A 23,324-nucleotide genomic window follows, 5' to 3' on the forward strand; every position below is an offset into this window, starting at 1 on the left:
CACACACACACACACACACACACACACACACACACACACACACACACACACACAGAGCAGACCACACAACACAGACAATAACAGGCTACACACACACACACACATCAGGGAAACATGATGCCGTTTATTTCCGAGAGAGTTCTAATGTCAGAATTCCTTATGATGATCTCATTATCACCATATAGATACATTTTCCTTCATATTTCCTGTTTCCAGTGGGACAGTTGAGTCTTTTTAGCAAGTTAGAAAGTGACTATGCAAATATCCACAATGCTCATTCTCAGCCACACCCACTTAAGTAGATTTTTGGATCTTTTCTTTGACCAGGCTTTTTTTTTTTTTTAGTTATGCCAAACTTTTTAGTCTGTTCTTCGTGCGGCGATCGGGACACAATTGTTTATAGTTCCTACCTTGTTACAAATCAACAAAAAGCAGACAATAACAAGACAAAGGCTTCTCCTAAGTGAATAAGACCCACTGTGAAGTCACTGAGTGAGTGTTTATGACGACTCCAGATAAATTGTGTTCGAATTTAGACTGCAGTTTGTTATTTGTTTAAATGAGATCTTTTAGTCCAGAACAAGGTGTCCCAGCCCACCCAGGGAGGCAGAATTGTGGGAAAATGTGCAAAATTGTGCCATTCACATTTGGGTTTGGCTCTAAAAAACTTGATGAATTGTTAGCAGGCACTTGTCTCTGTTCAGGGATCAAATCATTTTCATAACTGTTCAAGAAGTCCCAACCGACTCCACGCTCTCTACTTATCTAATTAACTTCCCATAGTTTAGGACGTGGGATGTTTTCTTCAATACGTTGTGACAAAAGACATACGTTCAGTAATTGGCTCAACACACAGTCTGCATGCATTCTACACCAGCTACTGGCTCATTATGTCTCTTGTGTTTAAACTGTATTTTGGACACAAATTGGTTCTCTGGTTCACGCTCAGGCTAGGCTAGCTAGGCTAGGCTGGCTAGCCTAGGCCCAGCGTTCATCCAAACTATTTCCACCACATGTCATTATGTGAACCATGACAGTGAACTATTATATTAGATCGTTTTGGAAGCAGTTTGTGATACAGTTGAATCGTAATATGAAGAGAAGAATGTAACAATCATGAATGAAGCTCTTGTGTTATGATGGAAAGCTCCAGAACAGCTGGTTAATGAAGCCAGAAGTGTTATCTTGTTGTGTGTTGACTTTGTTTTGAGTAATGGATAAAGTATACCACCCACTCTGGATGTTATCAGCAGGTTGAATGGGTGTCATCAGAGGATATCAGCCTCATAGGAAGGCTTAGAAGGAGCCTGCTAAACCTACTGGTAAGCTCAGAAGACAGTCATCATCAAATCACCAATAAAAATACAAGCTGTGCAAAGCCAACGACTCATTTTACTAACTTTGTTACGTAATTTACAAAGTACTTATTCTACCTCAAACCATGATTTATTTCCTAAACCTAAACAGCTTTGTTGCTTAAACCTGAAGTGTTTCTGTTTCTATCCACAACATTTAGTTTCGCTTTCATGGTGGTGATAACTGTTGATAACTGCCCGTACACTCTGCTGATAATGTTAAAAAACAGGTGCGTACGCCACCGTCATGACACGGTTACTTTAAGTTGCATCGTAACAGGTTGTCTTACCTCTGTGGGGACGGCCAGTGAAGACAGCAGGGGCTTCATGCCGCCGTACCTCTGTATTGTCACCATGATGACGCAGCGTAGCATCTCCAAGAAAGCCGCGGTTGGCCTGAACATGAGGACACAACAACCAACAGCACAACACTATGAGGATTAATGACAGTTCAGCTGGGTACCTTCATCTTTACTGAGGTCCAGGCCTTCAACTCCAGGACGCATTTTGATGTTGATGTTGGAGGAATAATTACAGACCAGAGCTGACTGAGTTCAAATAGATTTGACCTTTGACATTAATGAGGGTAGCGGTCTATTAGGAGGTCGCTTAGAGCTACAAGCAGGACAGCTACAAGAGGTATAAAGTCCCATTCAGACGAGAGAATGTTATTTTAATACTACATGTCTGTTTTTGTTCATTTACATGTTTTAGTGGAACTGAGTTTTTGCATTTCCCTTGTTATTGAGTTCCATCAGCTCAGCACACAGCGGGGGGGTTCTGTGTGATAAATGAAGAACAACATCCAGCTGTTTGGAAACGCACGCGATGAAGGAAACCTCACAGACTCCAGTCCCTTCAGCGGTTGCTGTTTCAGTAGTTTGCAACTGTCGGTCCAAATGAGTCATTTTCAACGAATAATTCAGGGCACATTTTTTATTATCCATCTCCCCCTGGAATATTAATCTCTAAAAGACTAAATGAGACTTCAGACATCTGACCTCTCATAGATGAATAGTTCCCAATCTTTTCTTTCTTTTGACCCAAGCAATGTCTACTCATGACCCTTTTGTCAGTTTTCATATTACTCAAAGTTCTACCAAAGACTTATTTGTGTGTACTGGATTTTTAAGTAATCTATCAATTAAATTACCAAGAAATGCTGTCTAAACATCCCAACCAAAAGCTGGGCTGTCATTTAAAAACAAATAAAAACCAACGTGGGCGTAACCTTAAATAAGTTGTGGCTGACGTCACATCAGATTTCACTCCGTTCAGTTCTACGAGGAGCGGGGTGAGAAGTGTTCACCGTCGTCTTGTTTGCTTTGTGCAGATTTCACTCCCATTTAAAACCTGACACAAGAAATTACACGGCTCTCAAATGTTCGACCAGTTCGATTTTTGATTGACAGGTCGCTGCCGCTACCAGAGACGTATACGTACGTCGTCTCTACGTCACTCCCCCGCATTCCAAATATGGTAACTTCCGTTCATTGGTTGCAAAAAAAACCACATAATCCAAGATGACGACGGCAAAATCGACGAACTTGAGGCTTCAAAGACATGAATGGCTGACGTCACGATGACTACGTCCACTTCTTATATACAGTCTATGATTTAAACAATTAATGGATCATCATATATGTTGTCAACATTTTTACTGTAGATTGACTAAATGACAAATCATTTCAGCAGTAGTAGCAGAAATATGTTGTTGTCCTTCTTTCTTATCTTAAATACATTGATTCATCTTGTGACCCCTTGGAGAGTGTCAACCCCAGGCTTGGGAACCACTGTCATAGATAACCAGAGCCTTCCTCTCTTTGCTTCTTAGTCTGCCAACATGAACAAATGTCAGTACTGTACCTCTGATCCACGATGAAGCCCAGGGAAGTGAGAGTGAGCAGAACGTAGCCGGTCATCCCCAGAATGGTTAACTGGGACAGCATCTATAGGAATCAAGATGTGCATGCATGCCATTAGAAATGTGGTTGGGGGAAAAAAATACATTAGAATGTAAACCTTAAATTAATATTGTGGCTGGTTTCGTTACGATTGCAGGAGACCTTACTGGGAGAGCAGTCGTAAACCGCACGGCTGCTCGGCTGTTTACCTGGCAGTGCCAACCAAAACATGTCCGACCTTCGGCATAAGTGCGCTGGCACATACTGTATCCTGCAGCAACTGCAATCCGCTCCTTACTTTACACTGACATGCCTAGTTTGCATAGATGCTCCAATCATCCCAGATGGGTCTTGACGGGGGACTTGACCGCGGTGGAAGAGGCTGCAGTTTGAATCCCGATAGCCCCCTGAGAGGAGCCAAAACAACCAACATCCGAGCACAAATCCCATGCAGACTCTCACTGACCTTTTCCAAACTATTTGGGAGACACACCAAAAAAACTGAGCGGTACAGGACGCGATGTACGTTCTAATTTGTGTTCTCTAACCCGCGGCCTTGGCTGAGGGCAGCAGCTGGAAGCCCCGTGTCTCCTGAGGATGCCGTGGGCTGTCAGCTCGGGTTTATATTTCTCCGACACTCAATACAGAGCCTGACAGCCAAATCTCACCGACTGCTCCCATACGACCCAGAAGGCATCGTTCCTTCAAGGGGGGGTTCTGGCCTCGATCCATCCATCAGAGTGAAGGAACACGACTATCAGAGTGTATTAAAGCTGAATGATCATCGCAGGAGGGTTCAAAGGCTACAGACACAGTTATTTTTAGTAAGAGGCGCAATGAGTGGAGAATAATTTTTGTTTTTGTTCTGACTGTCCGAGACGCCGAGAGAAAATCCTCCACAGACCCCTCAGAGTCGTCAGGTCGAGTCACGTTGACAGAAATGTTCTGTTTTTTTGTTTTGGAAGAAGAAATGTTTCACGATTCTTTCATCGTGTTACTTCTTTATGTGGTCGAGTGTCAAACTGCAGCAATAACAGCAGAGGACAGAAAGGAAAGTGAACATCTGGTGGCAGCGAATGATCGTGTTATTCTATTGTCCCCTGAGACGAAGCAGATTAACTCATTATTGCCGCCATTATTATGACGACGTTCACGTTCTCCTAGAGTAGAGTTACCACTGAGGGAGTGCTCCGGGAGTACGTTACTGCAGTAAGTTACAGGTAATACACATCCTTTACTATTACTAATTTGAAGAGAATTTAAATGTGTAATCTGTATGATAGAACTATACAACTATGATTCAAAAACTTTATGATTAATTTGCAGAGAAAGATCAAGTATTATTTCAGACCATTTGATGATCCGATCACATATCTGTGCCTTGCTCAGTGGTGGAAGAAGTACTCAGATATTTTACTTCAGTGAAAAGACCACATAATACCTCAATATATCTTGTCAACTCTGTCTTTGACTTAAAGTATCAAAATATACTTAAAGGTCGACTCCATCCAGTCGTTTCTGTGTCTTTCGAAAGGGAAACGCCCACTCAGTCATGAGCGATAACGTCTGTAACCACAGTAAGCTGATCAATAAGGTTATCAATAGTGTGAACGCCAGCTCTCTCTAACACTCCAGTGACTACATCAGTCATTTTACTTTGCAGAACACAGGAGTTTCTGGTCTACTGCTGTTTGTTTGTGTTGTTATGCGACTTCTGATCCAAGCCAACCTGCCGTCCACACCAGTACGTACTCTGAACCTGCAAAGTAACTATAGTTATTAAATGAACGTAGTACAGTAGCACATTTCCTTTTAAAGTGTAGTGAAGTAGTACAGTACATAGGTATTTTCCCACTAGTGTTGACAACTACTATGGCAGTACAAATTGCACATAATTCGACTCTGATTGCACATAATTTAGCTAATCTAAGTTAACATATTATGTCATGTTGTTGCTCTTTTGTGCTTTAAATTCCAAATGTTGCAATCATAAACACACTAATGGAGAGTTGTTCTGAGATGAGACTTGGTCACTTCCGCTCTCTGCATCTAATAGTAACTGTTTCACAAACCTATAATAAAAACGCACACGTTCTGCTGATGACGTAATTGAAGAGTAGCTTCACTTCATGTTTTCATGGCTTAGAATTAACGCAAAGCCCATAAATTCTGTGGCAGTGTGTCATCAATTGTCGAGCTAAATAAGCGCCTAGCGAACATGTGGGTATAAATACATAACAGTGACATGATTTATCGTCGGGGCCGCAGCGCTCACTTTGTTATTTTCCCGTCCGAGTCCTGATTGCTGCATCCTGAAGGCTATTTGGGTTGGGAAATGGTTGACTCGACAATTAAGGCGTTTGTGTTCACTGCCGGACCACCAGCTGGTGTTTCATTCGCCGAGAGGGAGGGGAACCCTCGACCCTGGATGGGGAGGTGTGTGTTTGTGTGTGTGTGTGTGTGTGTGTATGAGGGGGGGGGGACCACAACTGAAGGGAGCACCACGGAGGTAGTGATCAGAAAAAAAAGAAGGGCCATTTTATTTTATTTGGGAGTTTGAAGGCGCTGGGCGTGACAGCACTTTTTGGCTAACCAAAACTATGCCTGGGGAAAAGAGGCTTCCAAAGATAACTGCTGAGGAGACCTGTTTCTTTTTTTTTTCCTGACGGAGGAGGAAGGGGGTCTCTTGGCTCGTCGAGTGGAAAATAATAGACAAAGGTTGTTCTAAAGGGGAATGCCGATCAGTCATTCTGTCATGATGTTAGACAGAGCTGGTCTTTTCCTCCTGGCTAAGTAGAGGACTCTGCCCGACCGTGGAGCAGCCACAACAAACTGCATAATTGGGTGAAATAATGTTGGCAAACAAACACGCAGCGCTCAGCCTTAAATTAAGAGCCCTGGACCACCTTGTCATACTTTGTATGAGGGATTACGGTAGCCTAAACATAACAGTAGCCAGCATGTGACCAGGAGACTCAACCCGCTCCAAGCATAAAGGAATGTAAAATGCACTCGTTCCTCCTTCTAAAGGACCGTCAGTGTGCTTTTGAGCAAGGCAGCTAACCTTCTAATCAAGTTTAAAAGCACAATTCCTCTGCCGACATTTACAGTTTTCCATCTGCGACACATACGCACCATTTTGTTTTCAAACAGATCATGGTAAGTCCCCAGCGCCATCAAGAAGTGTACGACCACATAAAGTTGTAAAGGCAGCGGCCAACTGGGATCGTGAGGCACTCCCTGTCCGGTAACCTGCACATGGAAAATAAAACATGTTTAATTCCCCAACCCCTCATATTTCTGTTGCAATCATCTGGACAGATTCTCACACCAGACAGCATGCCTTGTACTTATATAACAAGATTCCTTCAAGTTCAACTCCGTGTTTCTCGTAACATGTTCAGAGGTTTTACAGTGTGGTCGCACCGTTCAGAGCAGGGGCTCTATGAGGTTCTTATCCATAGTCAGTCCATTAACTACAGTAGATGGCAGTCTGCACGCTTCCAGTTTGGAGAAGCATTCAGTAGCAGCAGGACGAGACGTTATGTACTGCTGGGACGGCGGCAGCAGCAACATAATGTAGTTTAGACAACTTTTAAAACATACATCAATATCAAGAGTACTATGCTTCCACTGGTCTTCAGTCCTGTCTGAAACATGGACTGTATAGCTGTCTCAGGGCAAGGGTTTCTTTTAGGTGTCTAAAATACGTTTTGTTGCTGCCCCCGTCAACTTTGTTCCTGTGCGGTAACTCTGTCTGTTTCTACAAACTGGAGGTGTGCCCACCCCCATCTCCTGTAGGCAACACACTGTGGATAAGTACCTCATACAATCCCACTTCAAGATGCCCAAACCTTCCCTTTAAGATTTCATTCCTGGTTGATTTGGTGACAACTGCGGTTGCTGATGGTAATGGCATGCTCATGTTAATAACACAGGATGTTACAAATGTTTATGCTCCCAAATCACGTTCAATGTTTGCATGCCGTCCTGGTCAACACTAGTCCTGCATGGGTCTCAGCCAGTGACAATAAATACTTCTGTAAATAGATTGAATATTGAGTGAGTGAGAATGTTGTAAAAAAAGAAAATGCCCAAAATGAACTCATCAAAGTCAAACGTCTCTGATGACCTTTCTACTTCTTATGTGTTTATATTCTTTATGACTAAAAGGCCTTTTGTCGCTTCAAGCTGAATTTTAAAAACGGTGAAAATGAGTTTGTTGTGTTCCATCTACAAAGTCATCCAGGATTTATTGGGTGTAGCAGTTTCCCCCAAACACACAGTCATACATCAGTCCTTTCCTAAGAATTCCCTGAGTCACTTGAGCAGTTTTTTTCAGCTTCCTAACAAAGTAACTAAGCCTGAGGGCCTTGGGCTGAAACTGCATCCTTTTTGGGAATGAAGTAAAAAGAAAACACAAAAAAAAAAACTGTCCAATCATAGAGGCCCATCCCTAATTCGGGGGGTTTCCCAGGATCCCGAGGAACCAAACCACCACATGTGGGTTCCACCCGCATCCCGTCCCCGGTCCTGTAGGTATTCCAGCTCGGTGCTCTGCTTATTCTCAAAGAGCTGCAACACGTTCTGACCCTCTCTCCTCCCTTTCCTTTCTTTCCCTCACCGGCAGATATCAACCAGCAGCCGTCTACGCAAAGCCTTTCAAGATATTCCGGTTCAATTCCAGCTCCGTCCGTGTTTAGAACCGCCCTGCTGGGTTTAAGGGGCTAATTTAATTGTAAAGGCAAAGGGGAGTTTCTTTTTTCTTTTTTCTTTAAGTGTGAAGCATGAAGGGAAGTATATATGTGACACCATCAGCGTTATTTCAAAGCTAACTGCCGGGGCATTCAACTTGAGCCTGTATGTCATTCTATGTGCGCACACACACACGCACACGCACGCACGCACGCACACACACACACACTCACACTCGACTGCTTGCGGTTTTAATCCCGCAGACTGCCTTTTAAAAGACGGTGAAAATGAACTTATTGTGTTCCCTCTACAAAGGCGTTGCAGCTTTTATTGGATGTGGCACTTCCTTGTAAAAGTTGCAGAATATGTGAATCCTTCAATAAGGAATGCTCTTGAGTCATTTAAGCCTGTGTTTTGCGTGTGTCAAAATGATGGGTAATGAAGCCTGAGGGCATTGTGGTGAAATTATACGTCCTGCAGGAATGATGTAACCAAGGCATTTTCTTTGTTTTTAACCAACCTTGGGATTGTCTACGTGGTCACCTAGCCGAGGTTTACCAGGACTCCAACTCGGACCTTTGAAGAAAGTTGACAGCTTGTCACCGACGGTCTTGAAAGTGTTGGACCTTCTCCACAAATACAAATAGTAGTGTAGCTGAAAGAAAAGAAACCCACGAGTCAAAAAAACAATACACAATCAGATGCTACATGCAATTGATCAACGTTAATGAAGTCATAGCTAATCCTGAGGAGAAAGGTTTCAGTTTTCATTGGGCTGGACGCAAAAATAATCCCAACAACCACCTTCTTGGCATTTCCCTTTATTGGCCTCCTTCACCTCAGCTGGCCAGTTTGTTTGGAGTGGAGTTATAACGTTATGGTTACAAAATGGCCAAATTAGGGAAACTTGAGCTCACGTCCCCCTCCTCGACTAAAAGGTGTTTATACTCAGGTGGATGGAGGTGAGACTCGACGGCGGCCACAACCATTGATGAAAAGATGGGACCAACCTGAACGTAGAGGATTTCAAAGGTGTTGATGGGGAACACCAGGCCGAACACCACTTTGTCTGACTCCTCAGCAAAGGTACCTGAGAAGAACACGTGCAGCTTTTATTTACAAAACTAAATAACGTGAATAAATACAATACCTATATTGAATACATAAAACATCTACATTTACACATTCAGAAGACTATCAGTAACATTATCGTGCTTGGGTCCACCTGGTGAAGGTGAGTATTCACTCCTTTTAGCTCTGTTTTGATCTCCACCAACTCCTCAGGGAAATATCTGGCTCTTTAGTTAATCAAGACATATATATTTGCCCAACATTTGGTGTAATTACTACTCTTATGGGTAAAATATTAATATAGCTTCTGGGATCAACCGCTTAAAACTGTCTGCAGCCTAAGAAAGAGAGAGAAAACGGCCCAAGGGATTTCTGGGTAATGTAAACCTCAGAATTTAATCAGTTACCCCTCGCTGACGTTTGGTGCAAAAGTGCTGACTCGAGTAAAAAGGCAAACCTAAATAGCTTATAGGGTCCCCGTTTCCCTTCATTTTGCTGTTATAATAGGTCATATACCACAACTTTTGGTTTCCAGTCAGTATCAAGTAATGAGAGGGCAGACGTCACAGACATTAATACAGATACGAACACCACAAACACCACAACAAGTTCACTCATAAACTCACGACTTCAACGGTACACAGGAGGATGTGAAAAAGATATTAATGACGCTGAACAATAATAATAACAACAAATAAAAGTGAATTCATCCAGAACTTCAAATCCATAACTCTGGCATCATAACTCTCTGTGTGGCTACATATCAGCAAAGTTGAGTCTACGTAATACGCCGTCGTAAATCTTTTCTTTGACAGTAGGTGGCGATATACTGTCATTTAGTAGTAAATTATATCAGTGAAAGGAGGAAGAAAAACAAAGAAAAGTGAGACAGCATTGTTTATATTTAGTATTGATCGTAAAACATGCAAGTATTGCAGTAGCGATACTTTTGGTATTGATCCGGCTCTCTGACACAAACTCACTGACGTACAGAACTACTGTAATACTTAGTTAGCAGTGACTAAACGGAGCCGCTGGAAAGATAATCAGGCACAGACACAAATGTCTGAATGCTGTTGCTCACCAAATAACCGGTCCCATATGATCAGTATTCCTCCGTAATTCTTGTCAATGCAGTATTCGTTCCTCCCTGTTGGGAAAATATTTTGTGAGATGACCACAGAAATTAACTATTGTGAAAAAGTAAAGAAAAACAAATCTCTAATTCTGGAAGCCAATTCCATTATCTCAGACACTTGTAAGCTGACCATGAACATAACTATAATCAGACATAATCAGCTTTTATTACACGTTTGATGCCATCACACACATGGCATGAACTAAAACTAAATCTTTATGAAACAAAAATAATAGATTGTCACTCTCCTTCATAAAATAACGCTCGTCTCACCGTGATGAACTCGGTGGTGTTTCGGGGTGTTGAAGACCCACTCCAGAGGTCCAAGGTCTCTGATCAGCTGAAATAGAATAATAACATACAGAACATTCAATATTTCATAAGTAGAATGTAAAACGGTCGTTTTCATCACCACACGATTTTTAGAGTACGAGATGTATATTGTGTGACTAAGTGATTTAGTCCTGGTGGTGGTACAGGATGAAAAGCCATGTGTCCTACATTGAAAAGGTACATCCTCTGGGGAGCATGAATGTGAACATAAATTTACATGGAGGTTTTTTTTTTGGGGATGCCTATAGCTGGACAAAAATGTTAACGAAACAAAAAGTGAGGGGGTCACCAAAGACACTCTGTCTACAGCAGACGTTGACATGTCTCACAGAATAAGTGAGAACCTTGAACTGCTAGCGGTGCCAGAGGGGAAAGTCAAGGCAAGCACCATGAATGTCCACCAGTCCATCCAACATCTGTTGAGATATTTCAGGCTGCGCTAAAGTGATGGAACGACCGACTGACCAACAGACGGAGCCAATGGCGCTAGAATGGATTAAACTGACCATCACAATTTCCGAGAGTTGACCAACAACCCGACCCCAAATAAATTCAGTTTACTTTATTATGAGGCGAGACAAAGTAGCAAAATCCTCACATTTGGGAGTCCAGAACCATCAAATCTTTGGTAGGAATCAATAGATACAGTCTGAGTCAGTTACCGATCATCTGTTGCTCAACTATGGTCACAATGTGTCTTTTATGTTTGTAATTCTGCCCCTGTTAAGCACTTTGTGACTTATGTCTGTAAAAAGCGCTTTATAAATAAATCTTACTTACTTACTTACTTACTTACTAAACATTCATATTCTTTTTTCCTAATCATAGTCGTATTCATGGACTGGTGGGATTAGAAAAAAAGACGCGAACAATGCTGGTAGAGTTAAACCCATTAACACTCTGAAGAAAACATGCACATCTCAAGAGACGATGCAGTTGAATGAGCACATTTTGGGCATAAAACTATCAAACATGAATCACTTTCTCTTCTTAGATATCAAACAGATGCACCAGTGAGTCATTAAAGATTACTGAGGTCAAACACGGCATTTTTCTCACAGTTCATGTTTCTCTTCAGGCTGCGACTCTCGGATTATTTTGATGTTTCGCATCGATACGAACGAGACCTCTCAGTCTGGAGAAACGTGCACGGCTGGACAGAATTCCTCGGTGATTCATTATTTCCATGTAATGGCTGCGTCTGGCAGCCGAGCGTGAGAGTTTTATCTTGAATGAAACAGGTCTCCACCGCTTCACTCCGGGCTCTGAGGCTGGAGCGGCGCAGCGAATAGCGCACCAATAAATTACACGACATCAAAAAAAAGAAGAAAAAAAAAAAGGCCATAAAGGAGGCATAAGTTACATCCCTTCAGAAGATTGTGACTATTACGACTGTTTGCACTAATAGTGCACTAAAAGATGGAAGGCGTTCCAAATCCACTCATTCCCTCTCAAGATTGTGGGGATTGTAAAAGTGATACTCCCGTCACTTTAAAGGCGGAGAGAGCGGTCATGCTTCTGTTTGGAATATTTCATGAAATCTCATTATTTTTTATTGAACACAGGTTCCACTGCAACTCCGAGCCTACAAAGGGTCGACTTAGCGCACGGATTAGTTTTGGCAGAGCGAGAACGGTAACTTTACAGACTTTTGTTCAGTCAGGTTTTCCCTTTTAACTTTGCACAGCAACAATGACGTTAAGAGATTCATACACAGTCACGTGTGCTACATCTTGACTGATTATACAATATATTTACATATTGAATGTAACATTCATGTCTATCCTAAATGTCATCATTGTATCATATGAGACATTTGTGTGAAATTGTCATAATTAGCATATTCATTTTTTAGTTATGGTCATTTTAAAAAGTGTCTCCTGAGGTCACAATGACGTTTGAGTTCAAGTGGACGTTTGTGCCACATCTGGAAAAACTCTCTCCAGGCGTTCCAGAGATATAGTGGTCACCAGAATGGGATCATTTGATTCATTATCTTATCTTTACTTATCCTGACACTGCAGGTGAAAAGTCAGCGTTTGAACCAAAGACATGAAACAGGACGTGTGTCTGGCGATGAATGATGGTACTTGTTGTTTAACTGCATCGGTCCAACGGTCAAAACACGTAAAACGTTGCCATCCATGTACCCTTCAACACCGTCCCCTTTCTCCTCTTTTCAGGATAAAGACTAATGAGATTAATGAGAGCATGTGTAACCTGTGTTGAGATATTTACCTCAGTGTGGATCCAGAACTGGTAGAGGAGGTTTAACTGTATGTGGACGGCGAAGACCGTGGGGGGTGCAATCAGAGCCATGGGAAGGTAGAAAATCTGAGGAGGAAGAGAAGTCCTCTTTTATCGACATATTGCATAATACAAAGACAGGAAGACAGCAAGTGCTTTACAGCCAGTCCTGTAAATATCAACAATCTGTCAAAAATGTGACATAGAAATGATTAGAGCATTACAACAAACAACATGGGAACTTCTAAACCGCCACCAGTGGTCAAAACACTCCACCGAGTACATTTAAAAGGATACAGCTGGCAAATATATGTTTGATATTGTCAATAAATGCCATGAAAAGAACAAAACAAATGTGATGACAATGTGATAGTTTGTCTCTCAATACTTTTGGACTTTTCCTATCCTTTCTGTGGCACTCTGCCTCATGTAACGCAGAGCACCGGTGTGGCTCTAAATAGTGCTTTGAAATGTTTTTGGACAACAATGGAGCTGTAGAGGGACAGTTTTTCCTCTAACCAGTAGTGCTGTTTATCAACAAATAGTTTTGGTATAGTATTGGTGTGAGTTGTCTAGTTTTGCAGATATGCAGGTTTGCAGATATGGGCCGTAGAGATGTCTGCCCTCCAGTATAATGGAACGAGACGGCACTCGGCTTGTGGTGCTCAAAGCACCAAAATAATTACGTTTAAAAAACACCAAGAGCAACGTCTCTTTCCAGAAATCATGACCCAAGATAATCCACAGATCTTATCGTGAGCAGTTTCATGTAGGAACTATTTCCTTTCTACTGAACTACACCCGCATCACCGCGCAGAAGGAAGCTTGCATATGAACTCTATGTTGCTAGCTCACCTAGCACCACTGAGCTAGCTAACACTGCAGCTCAACCGACGTGGAGGCCATTTTCATTTTTACATCTTCTCCTTCTGTGGTGACACGGTTGGCAGGTGTAGTTTGGAAGAAAGAAAATAGTTCCTAGATGAAACGCCTCACAAAGCGACACTAAAAGCTCCTCAAACACAATAAACGTGCTATCGCTACTTTAAGCAGCCAGAGTCAGGAACCAGGCCAGGTGTAGAGGGATAAGATGCATCAGTCTTTGGCTACAGAGACAATACTTGGCTCCATGTTGACAATAATAACAATTAACAGAATTAGCTGTGACAGAATGAATAATATCTCACCCATGATGTGAACTGCTGGGTGAGGGACTGTCTGAGGGCAGTGGCGAGGTTGTAGTACTCTGAACTGTGGTGAACCTGGTGAGAAGCCCAGATGATGGACACCTCTGGAGAAAAATGACACATGCAAAGATACAGCATGAAAACAAGAGTCCACCAGTCCAAATCTCTTTTGAGGTTATCACTTCAACCAACCTGCCCATTAATGTGTGACAGAGCGAACAGCAGCACCAGATTCATACGCGAGGCTTGAACTCTCACACACATTCAGCTGCTTTTTAACATCACCACAAGTGATTTATCTCAACAATCAACCTCCCCAGATGAGTAACGAGACACTTTCATCCCCAGAAGGAGCCATTTGGGTCTCGCTCCTGGCCAGCCGTGATGAAACGCCGAGGCTTGAGTGTAGCTGGCCATTGGAGGAAGAGGAGGGGGGAGGGGGGGGGGGGGTATTCGGTTGCAGCTGGTTAGCGTCCAGCCTGATGTCCCAGTGCTCCAGTTTACATTCCTCTGCTGTGTTGTGATACTTGCTACATTAATATCTGTGTTACACTTCATTTTAACATCCAAAGGGAACATGCTTGTTAAGTTTCACTGGATCTCCGGCCTGTTTCCGGACCACCCCGTCTAAGTCTGTGCTTTTTGGCACCTCCCGGCCACTTTGGCCTCTGCATCCGTACAAGAGAGAACAGTAACCTTCAAATATTGCAGAACCACAAAGCCCCGTATAGACTATGTATAGTGGTGTACTTGTTGTAGTAAAAAAAAGCAGCCAAAGTTATTAAACGAGGTTTAAGTTTTATGAAGCGGCCTCGTGTGATGGGATTTGTGATTAAGGGATCAATTAAACTTGTATTACACATGGCATGCATGCATGTGTGTGTCCCCGTGCATGCATGCCACAAGCTTGTTTTTGGCTTGTTGACAATGAATTTTTAGGGTTTTTTTATCTAATAGATTTCATTAATAATGCTATTTGCACCTCCATCTGCAATTTGCAACTTGCACCTTTTGCATAATGCACAGTGTTCAAGCAGCAAGCATTTTGCCAAATGTGAGGTTACGACATTATATTTTGAGAATATCTTTCAAAAGCCACATCTCTCTCTCTCTCTCTCTCTCTCTCTCTCTCTCTCTCTCTGTTTAATAACAGCAGGGAGTCAAACATCCCAATGGGCCGATGGTCCGCCGCACCTGAACAAACACACTGCTGAGCGCTGAAGGTGTGCAGAGGAGCACCGCGACCTGTCCCGACACCTTTCCAATCAGTGAAACTGAGGTGGACTTCCTCAAGCGTTTGGGGAAACCCTGAGGAGCTCCCAGAGCAAACTACCGCTCCCGAGCAATGCTCCACACCTCCGTTATTTAACAGGGTTATTGCTGAGTTTTAGCAGGTGTGAGAGAATGAATGTCACGGGGGAATGTTTTTGGAAGCGTCACATACATTGTTAAATGGGGTATTTTGGATTGATTTTAAATGGAAGCAACAGGGTTGGACTTTAATTCAAACTTTATTTTCCCTCTCAACACAACTGACAGTCTGCAGACAAGGCATGAGTCTGACAGGAGAGAGGTAAGAAGAAATGAAAACAGAAGAGAAGTCTGACTGCATCTACGACAGTCAAGCACTAAAATTATGAAGTTTCTTCCGCTCCGCACTGTGGGGGTTTCAGAGATGAACTGTCCTGCTCAGAGACATATTGAGAGGATAATCCAGCCTTTGTTTGATTCCAGCAGCCTGAGTCTCTTTTTGCTTTTTCCCTTCTCACTGGAATCGTGCTTGGCAGGGTCCAGGAATAAGGGCGGCTAAGATTGATGCTTCTTGTCATTGATAGGAAGTAGGAACCGCTAGGCTTCACTGCAAGCCCATGTCCTCATCTCTGGACTCGGCGGGATGCTGCATAGTTTGGCAGGGCCTATTCAGGAGGGAAGCCCCGTTAATGGTGAGAACCAATGCCACAGAGCCCGTGTTCCCAGCAAGAACAGAGAAAACGCTGAGGACGGCACTTCCATCTGGCCTCCAGCGAGCCTCAACTCACCCTTTCTTGGGAATAGCAAGCATGAGTGCACGCTAATCAGGTGATGGACAGTTTGGACACATTATAGGAGACTCTGCTCAAAAATTACAGCAGTCGTCTTTCATTCAAATCCCTAAAACATTATGTTTATCTCCGTGTGAATCACGACTGCTGTCTGTGTGGAACAAAAGGTGGAAGTAGTGCAACTTTGTTCTAAGGTCAGAGTGCAAAGTTAAGGTTTGCGTCCAATTGTTTGTGCATAAACTTGTATCTCTGCCAGTGGGTGAATGAATTCATTTGCTATAAATTATAAAATTGTGCTGTATAATTAAAAAGTTAACTTTATAACAATGGTCATATACATACAGATATATATGTGAAATGTGAACATCCTAAGCATTTTAGGAGCAATGGGCTGCTGTAAAGCGCCCGAGGAGCAATACTGGGTTCAGTGTCTTGCTCAAGGACACTTCAACTTGCAGACAGTGGGTGCTCAGGCTTGAACCGCCAATCTTCTAGTCTTGAATCAGTCACTTCAGGTTACAGCAAACCTACTGCAGCTTAGCTTGGCTTATTAGCCATCTAACCATCTAGCTATCCGGCGAGAAATACTTGAGTCAGTCCACATCGTCGCTTCGCCTGAACTCGCTTATTTGAGCCAATATGACTACATTTTGAATTCAATTCTATTGAGAGCAGCGATTTAAATGTGTTTCTGTTTATCACTATCAAACAGGTCCGACATTTTTAGAATACAAATAGTTCCAATGGCATCTAAGAGTAGAAATGGTAGTACGAATAAGCTTAATCAGGGTCTTGGAAGATGTTCCTCGGCCCCCGAAGGTTTATAATACTTTCCTATTGTGAGCGGCTGTAGTATAAGCATTGTAATACTATCCTATATAGATACATCCCATTGGATATTGTCATCTATTATTGTTGACATGGTTTCCTGCAACACCAAACCCTGTGCAACCAAAATAAGCCTCATTGTTCTGGTATTCACCATGAGAAGAGGTCTGGCAGCATGTTGATGTAATTCTACGATTTTCAGTTCCCACTGTTGAATTATATCATGACACATAATCAAGGCCTATAAGTCATCATCAGTCAGGTTACGTGACCGAGTTAGACTCTAACAGAGTCTGTTTACGTCCACCTCAACAATGTTAGGAGCAGTGCTTATACAACCGGAGTCGTATAAACGCAAGAAAGCAAAGTCCTGTTGGACGCAGCTGCAGTAAGTGCCGATAATGATCAATCTGTTCCTCGATGATGCTGCCATAAAAAGAAAGTATGACTGGTAAAAAAGAAAAATAATCAGCAGAGGAGGAGGGCCAAATCCACTCTCTACGAGAACACTTTCACATTCACATCAATCAGCTGCCAGATCGTCACCCTTGGCGACAAACTCCTGGCACCGACGAGCGGCGTCCTTCATGTGCGGCCCTTCTGAGTGGTGGGCCGAGCTGTCAATCACCGGGGTAATGGCCTGTGAACGGCCCTCCGGTGTTTGGATCGGACGGCTCTTGGTTGGGGTGCCAAGTCAAACAGCGAGCGCCGGACTCGGTGGGACGGTTGGCCAACTCCCCCTCTGCCATACTTCATGCTGTCCACACAGTTCAGTCACACGCACTAAACTAAACACACTAACCGTGGTCAGGCCCACTTACAGCTCCCACAAACAGGACGGGTGTAAAAACTAGGTTTTAAAAGTGAAGGGTGACGTAAAATGGCTTTTCTATCATATTTTAAGATAAACAACATTCTATTTGAATTGATTATATTCTCAATTATGTTGATTCTAACTGAAATCCAAAGCACTAGATATAAAGCTGTTTTATTCTTTCTCTCTCTGTTGCAAAAACAAAGAAGTAATCCAGATAGATTTTAGATTTTATGCAATAAAACAATTTTATGCAATAAAAAAATAACTCAGAGTTTATGGAAAATGTATAAAAACTAATCAAAACAAAGAAATAAAGTGAAATATAACACCAATTGTAATATGTTTTCCCTTTTAAGTATGCATTTACTGTGCCATAATTAAATAAAAAAACACTTGTTAAAGGGGCAATTATACAGCTTTTTGTATTTAACAACTGGGTTGTTTGTGTTGCGGGGGAGCTTTTTCTCTTCTGCAAAGGAGACATATTGTCCATGCCAAAAGTATATCATGACACAGCAAATACATCGTAAGAAAAACATATAAACGCGTATTTCACTTTATTTCTTTGCTTGATTTGTTTTCATGTTGGACTGCCACCTTTTAGTCGTCTAATCGGTCGTTTTGGTCTTTGTCTTCAGTCAATCAGTGATTTTTAATGCTAAATGACGTATTTCCAAGAAACCTCTGAGCACGTCTCACAAGATGTTCAAGTGGGGCTTTTGTGTGACTCTTTATGGTGAAACTCAGTTTTACAGATCTGTGAATTAAATCAACTAATTGATTAGTCGACAAGAATGTTTTTGGTCGAGGACAGCCCCGTTATGTAGGCCTTGTAAATCTTCCACAGCATGCGAGCGTCTTTCTAAGGTTAAATTAAACAGCATGACTAATCAGGAAAAAAATAAATACCACTACAGCAGAAGAAACGCAGCAATTTCAGGATCCAGTCCTCTGTGCGCCAATAAAGGCATCGTGGCAAATGACTGCATGAAAGCAGAGTAAAGATTGTCTAAGATTACGGATTTTATATGTTTGACAAAGTTTGAATCAACTGATTGCAACAGCACACCAAACACACCGAAACAAAAGGAAACATTTATTCATGCTAAACCTGCACAAATAAACAGTTCTTACTTAAAAGTTTTTAGTATTTCTTAATTATTAGTGACTTAGAGATTAACAAGTTCAAGTTATACACAAATTTATCAGAAATTTGCTAATTTGAAAAATAAATCATACACAAAATAACACTGTAAATTGTAATTTAATGCTTGACACAACTTTGACTTTGTGTGTCGGATTTCTCTTTATCATTCGCAATATCTCAGTTCTTTTTTGAAAGAATTTTAAAAGTCATATTTTTTTTAAAATGGTGAATCGATTCAGAAACTTAAAAGATAAGAATCTCGATTTTTACTTGAATCTATTTTTCTCCGCACCCCTTAATCACCACTCATATTCATCCTTCATGTTCACACTTCATCCCTCCAAACAGTGGACGTTTGTCCTCAGCGGGGGGGGGGGGATCTCCCCCTCCGTCGGCTGTTGACAGAGGGAAGTCTCTCCATGCAGGGAGGGGAGCACACGAGGGCAGCAGTCAGCCGGACTGAGGCCTCTGCTGAGCTCAGCGACCCTCTCAACCATCATGACACGCTCTTCTTTTCCACACTTTGTTTAAAAGCTGCTCACACAGGCCCTGTGGACGTGATCCCTTTGTGATGTCTAGGTTCAATCAGACCGGCCTCTCTCTCGCTCTTTCATCGCACAGAGCAGCAGACAGAGAGTGAGAGCCAGTGACCTATAGATCACTGTGGATGTTATGTCTGTCTCTCATGAGGCCTTTCACTTGGTCTCTTCTGCTGCCGTGAGCCAGACCCCCACATCCTGACCAAACCGCACCGACACAACCAGCAAACTAAGCGGGGGCCCCGGATTCTTTTGTCGGCCCCCCTGCAACCTGCACCGGGCCAGGAACCCGCCGTCACCGTGAAGATTTATGGAGCCCCGGGCAGGTTAACCCCCCCACCTCCACCTCCACCTCCACCCTGCCACACCGCCCAGAGGAGCTCCTCTTTAAACAATAACATCCACATCGTCTGCGTCCTCTCGGGGACGCAGGACAGCGAAGGAGTGCTGAGCACATCTGTTTGTCTTAACAATTGCTGCTGTCTGCAAGGCCAGAGGAGTGGGAGGGGTGTGTGGACACAGCAGCACACAGATATATAGAGGATGTCGTAAGGTGCATATCTTCCTGTCCATACATGTGTTCATAGATCGCCTGAAACAACACATTTCACCACCGCCACAATTAGCTTTAACCTCATCAATATATCTTATACAGAGCAGGACAGGAGACAAGAGGACACGTGCTTTTCTGGCTGCCACCTTCCTGATGTCCATTTTCATTTGCTGTATTTTAAACTGAATGTTTCCATCAATATCAGTCAGAGACATCAGGATCACAGGCAACACAGGAAACAATCAGGATTAGAAGGCAAAACAGGCGTCACAGGACATAATTAAGTGGCAAGAAAGAATCAGCAAGACAAAAGACATAGAAACTAATGTACAGCCTGAGACAGACTGGAGGCACAGGAGGGCGGAGATTTAGTGGCTTCCGGCTGTTTTCTAACACCACCCGACAAATGCAAACAATATGCTGCTAGTAGGCATTGATAGAATGTGGAATGACAAAAAGCAGCGGCAGAAGAGTTGCAAGAGTCAGATTTGACACACTTATCACGGGACAAGAGACAGTTGACAGGCAAGACAACGGCGGAGGATTTGGGGTCACAGCGAAAAGCCAAAGTGCCTATTTGGCAATATTTCGGATTTGGGGATGACGAGACTGTGAGATATGAAATGCAGATTTTTGCAAATTGAGTTTGTATCTGTTTTTGCATTTCTACACATTTGCATGTTAATTTCCAATTGGTCGGTTTGTAAACGCGCGTCGTAGCAGCAGTCACATTGACTTGAATTTCTGAGGGAACCTGCGTTTGCTCGCTGAAGCTCTAAAGGGGTGGACGTGTCTTCGAGTAACCACCATTAGACCGCCATTTTTTATTTCTGAAGAAAGATTGCTCCATGTTTCTCTCATGATCGTCATCTTTCTGCACTAATGGGCAGTGTGCAAAATACCCTTGATTGACACTTCAGACCCCCTGAAAGCCTCAATAGCAAAATTACCACAATTATTTATCACTTGCAATTGGTCGGATTAGTCGGGACCCCCGCGATTGCTGATGTCTGCCCGTCCAGCCGGCTCAAACTGCCTATCTCTCGATAATTAACAGCTTATTGGTTTACACTGAAGATAATACCCTCACTACCAAACATTAAGGAAGTAATGATAACATTGCATAGTAACTTTCAAGTGATTCTCCGATGTTTCAGAGATAAAAGCGTAACACCGTGCAGCAGCAGCCAGCGTGGTGAGACGACTGCAGCGTAACTCCATTACCTCACATATAATCAGAGTACGGACAGCTGACTGGCTGATTAATGGCCTCAGCCTCGCTGCCATGCCTGGATATAGATGCCGCCCGAGAGCAGAGCTGCTATTAGTGGCACTCGCGATATGAGGTTAGAATAAACAGAATCAACAGGACTGTCAACATCACGGCCGCATCCGAACCGAGTCGGCCCCCTGTTGACCCAGAAATCATCTGGTTCAGAATAGAAACATATATAGTCTGTCTGACGGGGACGGCAGGGGACAAAATGTGGGCGAAATTGGAATTTGTCTTCTATTCTTGTCAGTCACCAGGTTATTAAACCAATGTGTTTACAAAAGGCGGTTAAATGTGTAGCAGGGGTCATATTGTTTCAGTGGTTAGGGGAGATATACTTTCTAGCAATCTGTCAGCAGCTGAACACTCCCAGCTTCTTTTTTTTCAAAAACAAAACAGATAATTATTAACTTAAACAAGGGCTCACTAAAGCTGCGGCGTATCAAGTCTGGGACCAATGACTTTAAACAAATATGGACATCAAGAGTTTAGATAAACAACCACTTCATTTGAGTCTGTGTGCGCACAAAGGTCATTCAAATATTTGAGAAGCCAGATTTGCCTCAACTTGAACCACGATTCGTGTTTGTCAGCAGACCTAATGCGAAACAAAAGCCACAAACCAGGATCCAGTCACAAGCTTTTTATCAACGCAAGAAGGATCATGCGTTCGGTCGCGTGTGTGCGTGAGTGAGTGAGTCTCTGTCCATGTCTAATCCATGGATCTTTACAAGGACCTCTCGTGGTTCCGGTGACTCACACTTTCTCTAAACACCTTTTATTGTCCGTTTTATTCTGCCATTGACTGCCTGCTGACTCCTCACTCACTACTCTTAACCACAGGCCAGTAGGGGCCGCTAGTGATGACTCAGCAGAGTGCATCGCCGCTAACCTCTACTCACGGTGAGGAGAAACAGTTTGCTCACTTCTATTCTTGTGGACGGTGTGTTCGTTGACTAACAGGAAACAGCTAGCGGAGCTACCACCACACACACAGCTGAGTACATCGCTGTCACAAACGTCGAGCTGATTGCTTGCATACACCATTTGTCTTTAAGTTTGACTGAAGTGTGTTTTACGACACCTTACAGCTCATAAGTGTCTGGACGGGCAGTTTACCAATTGTGGGTTGTATTTATTCAATCACACAATACAGCAGTTGTCTTTACAGACACACCTGGCAGAGATCTGGACTCTACTGAGTGCACCTTTCTGGTTGCTAACATACCTGTCAATGCAGAATCCTAAATTTCATCCAAATGGGCTGCAGACAGAGGCAGCTCAATTTTCTTTTAATCTGTCGTTATCTCCAAGATCACAGCGTCTGGCAAGAGCGATGCCGAGTGTGAATATCTCCTCAGGAAAGATGGCATCAGCACAGGCTGAAGGCCTTTTTAAAGTACTTTCCATTTAATTATCTTTGAGCTGTCCTTTCATGTGGAAGTCATGAGGGAAACTACGGAAAAAAAAGGGCCATAAAACTGAAAATGATATTCTGCACTGAGGCTAATAAGGGCTCGTATTTCCCAGCAGAGGATGTCACTTTTGCCTCATTTTACAGTTTTCTATTGTAATCTTTCCCTTATTACGCAATATTGAGATTTATAGCTCATATGTCCTGACACAATAGGATTATAGATGCAGTGTTCCTGCAGTTTTAAGGCAAGAAACGGCAAAATCGTTCCAACACATGAGCGCAATAAAAAAAGACTCCAAAAGCAGCATTACATGACAATTTGACACTCATTAAACTGCTGAAAAATACTTTCAACCCGCATCCTGCAGCTGTCTCATTCCTCAGTGCTTCGCTATAGGAAACATCCAACCCACACGCTGGAAGAGTTTTGTTGAACCTTGCTGCAGTTGACCGAGATGTCCTCGGCTGACCAGAGTGACGAGTGAGGGCTGCGCCGGGCCTGTCCTGCGGTCGGGGAGAGCCGCTTCACTTTGGTAACAAGGCGGAAAAGCTTAGGCCCCGAGCGAGCGCTGCGGGTGCTCGGCACCAGACAATTATCTGCGACCCCGCAATGTTCCATAATAACAACGCTAGCAGAAGAGGAAATGAAAGTGGAATTTCGGAAAAAAAAATTTAGATGTAAAAATGATTCTGCAGTTCAAAAATAAAAGAATTCCGACCAAACAAACCGAGCAGATATGTGATACTGTGAGCGTCACTCCTCTGCAACGTCAGACAA

The 23,324-nt window shown here is 42.9% G+C and overlaps 1 protein-coding gene across 1 annotated transcript in view; it reads right to left on the reverse strand.

Annotated features, from left to right (window-relative positions):
- agmo (alkylglycerol monooxygenase) overlaps positions 1–23,324 on the reverse strand; it is a 43,631-nt gene that overhangs the window by 11,631 nt on the left and 8,676 nt on the right. Inside the window, exons 4-12 of the mRNA XM_031867429.1 lie at positions 13,931–14,034; positions 12,735–12,830; positions 10,437–10,503; positions 10,110–10,175; positions 8,965–9,044; positions 8,475–8,609; positions 6,395–6,511; positions 3,222–3,304; positions 1,646–1,751 (exon numbers count right to left, since the gene is read on the reverse strand). Coding sequence (XP_031723289.1) covers positions 1,646–1,751; positions 3,222–3,304; positions 6,395–6,511; positions 8,475–8,609; positions 8,965–9,044; positions 10,110–10,175; positions 10,437–10,503; positions 12,735–12,830; positions 13,931–14,034 — 854 coding nt within the window. The remainder of the gene's footprint in view (positions 1–1,645; positions 1,752–3,221; positions 3,305–6,394; positions 6,512–8,474; positions 8,610–8,964; positions 9,045–10,109; positions 10,176–10,436; positions 10,504–12,734; positions 12,831–13,930; positions 14,035–23,324) is intronic.

Source organism: Anarrhichthys ocellatus, unplaced genomic scaffold, assembly GCF_004355925.1.
Source record: "Anarrhichthys ocellatus isolate YVR2014 unplaced genomic scaffold, GSC_Weel_1.0 scaffold39, whole genome shotgun sequence".
NCBI lineage: Eukaryota > Metazoa > Chordata > Actinopteri > Perciformes > Anarhichadidae > Anarrhichthys > Anarrhichthys ocellatus.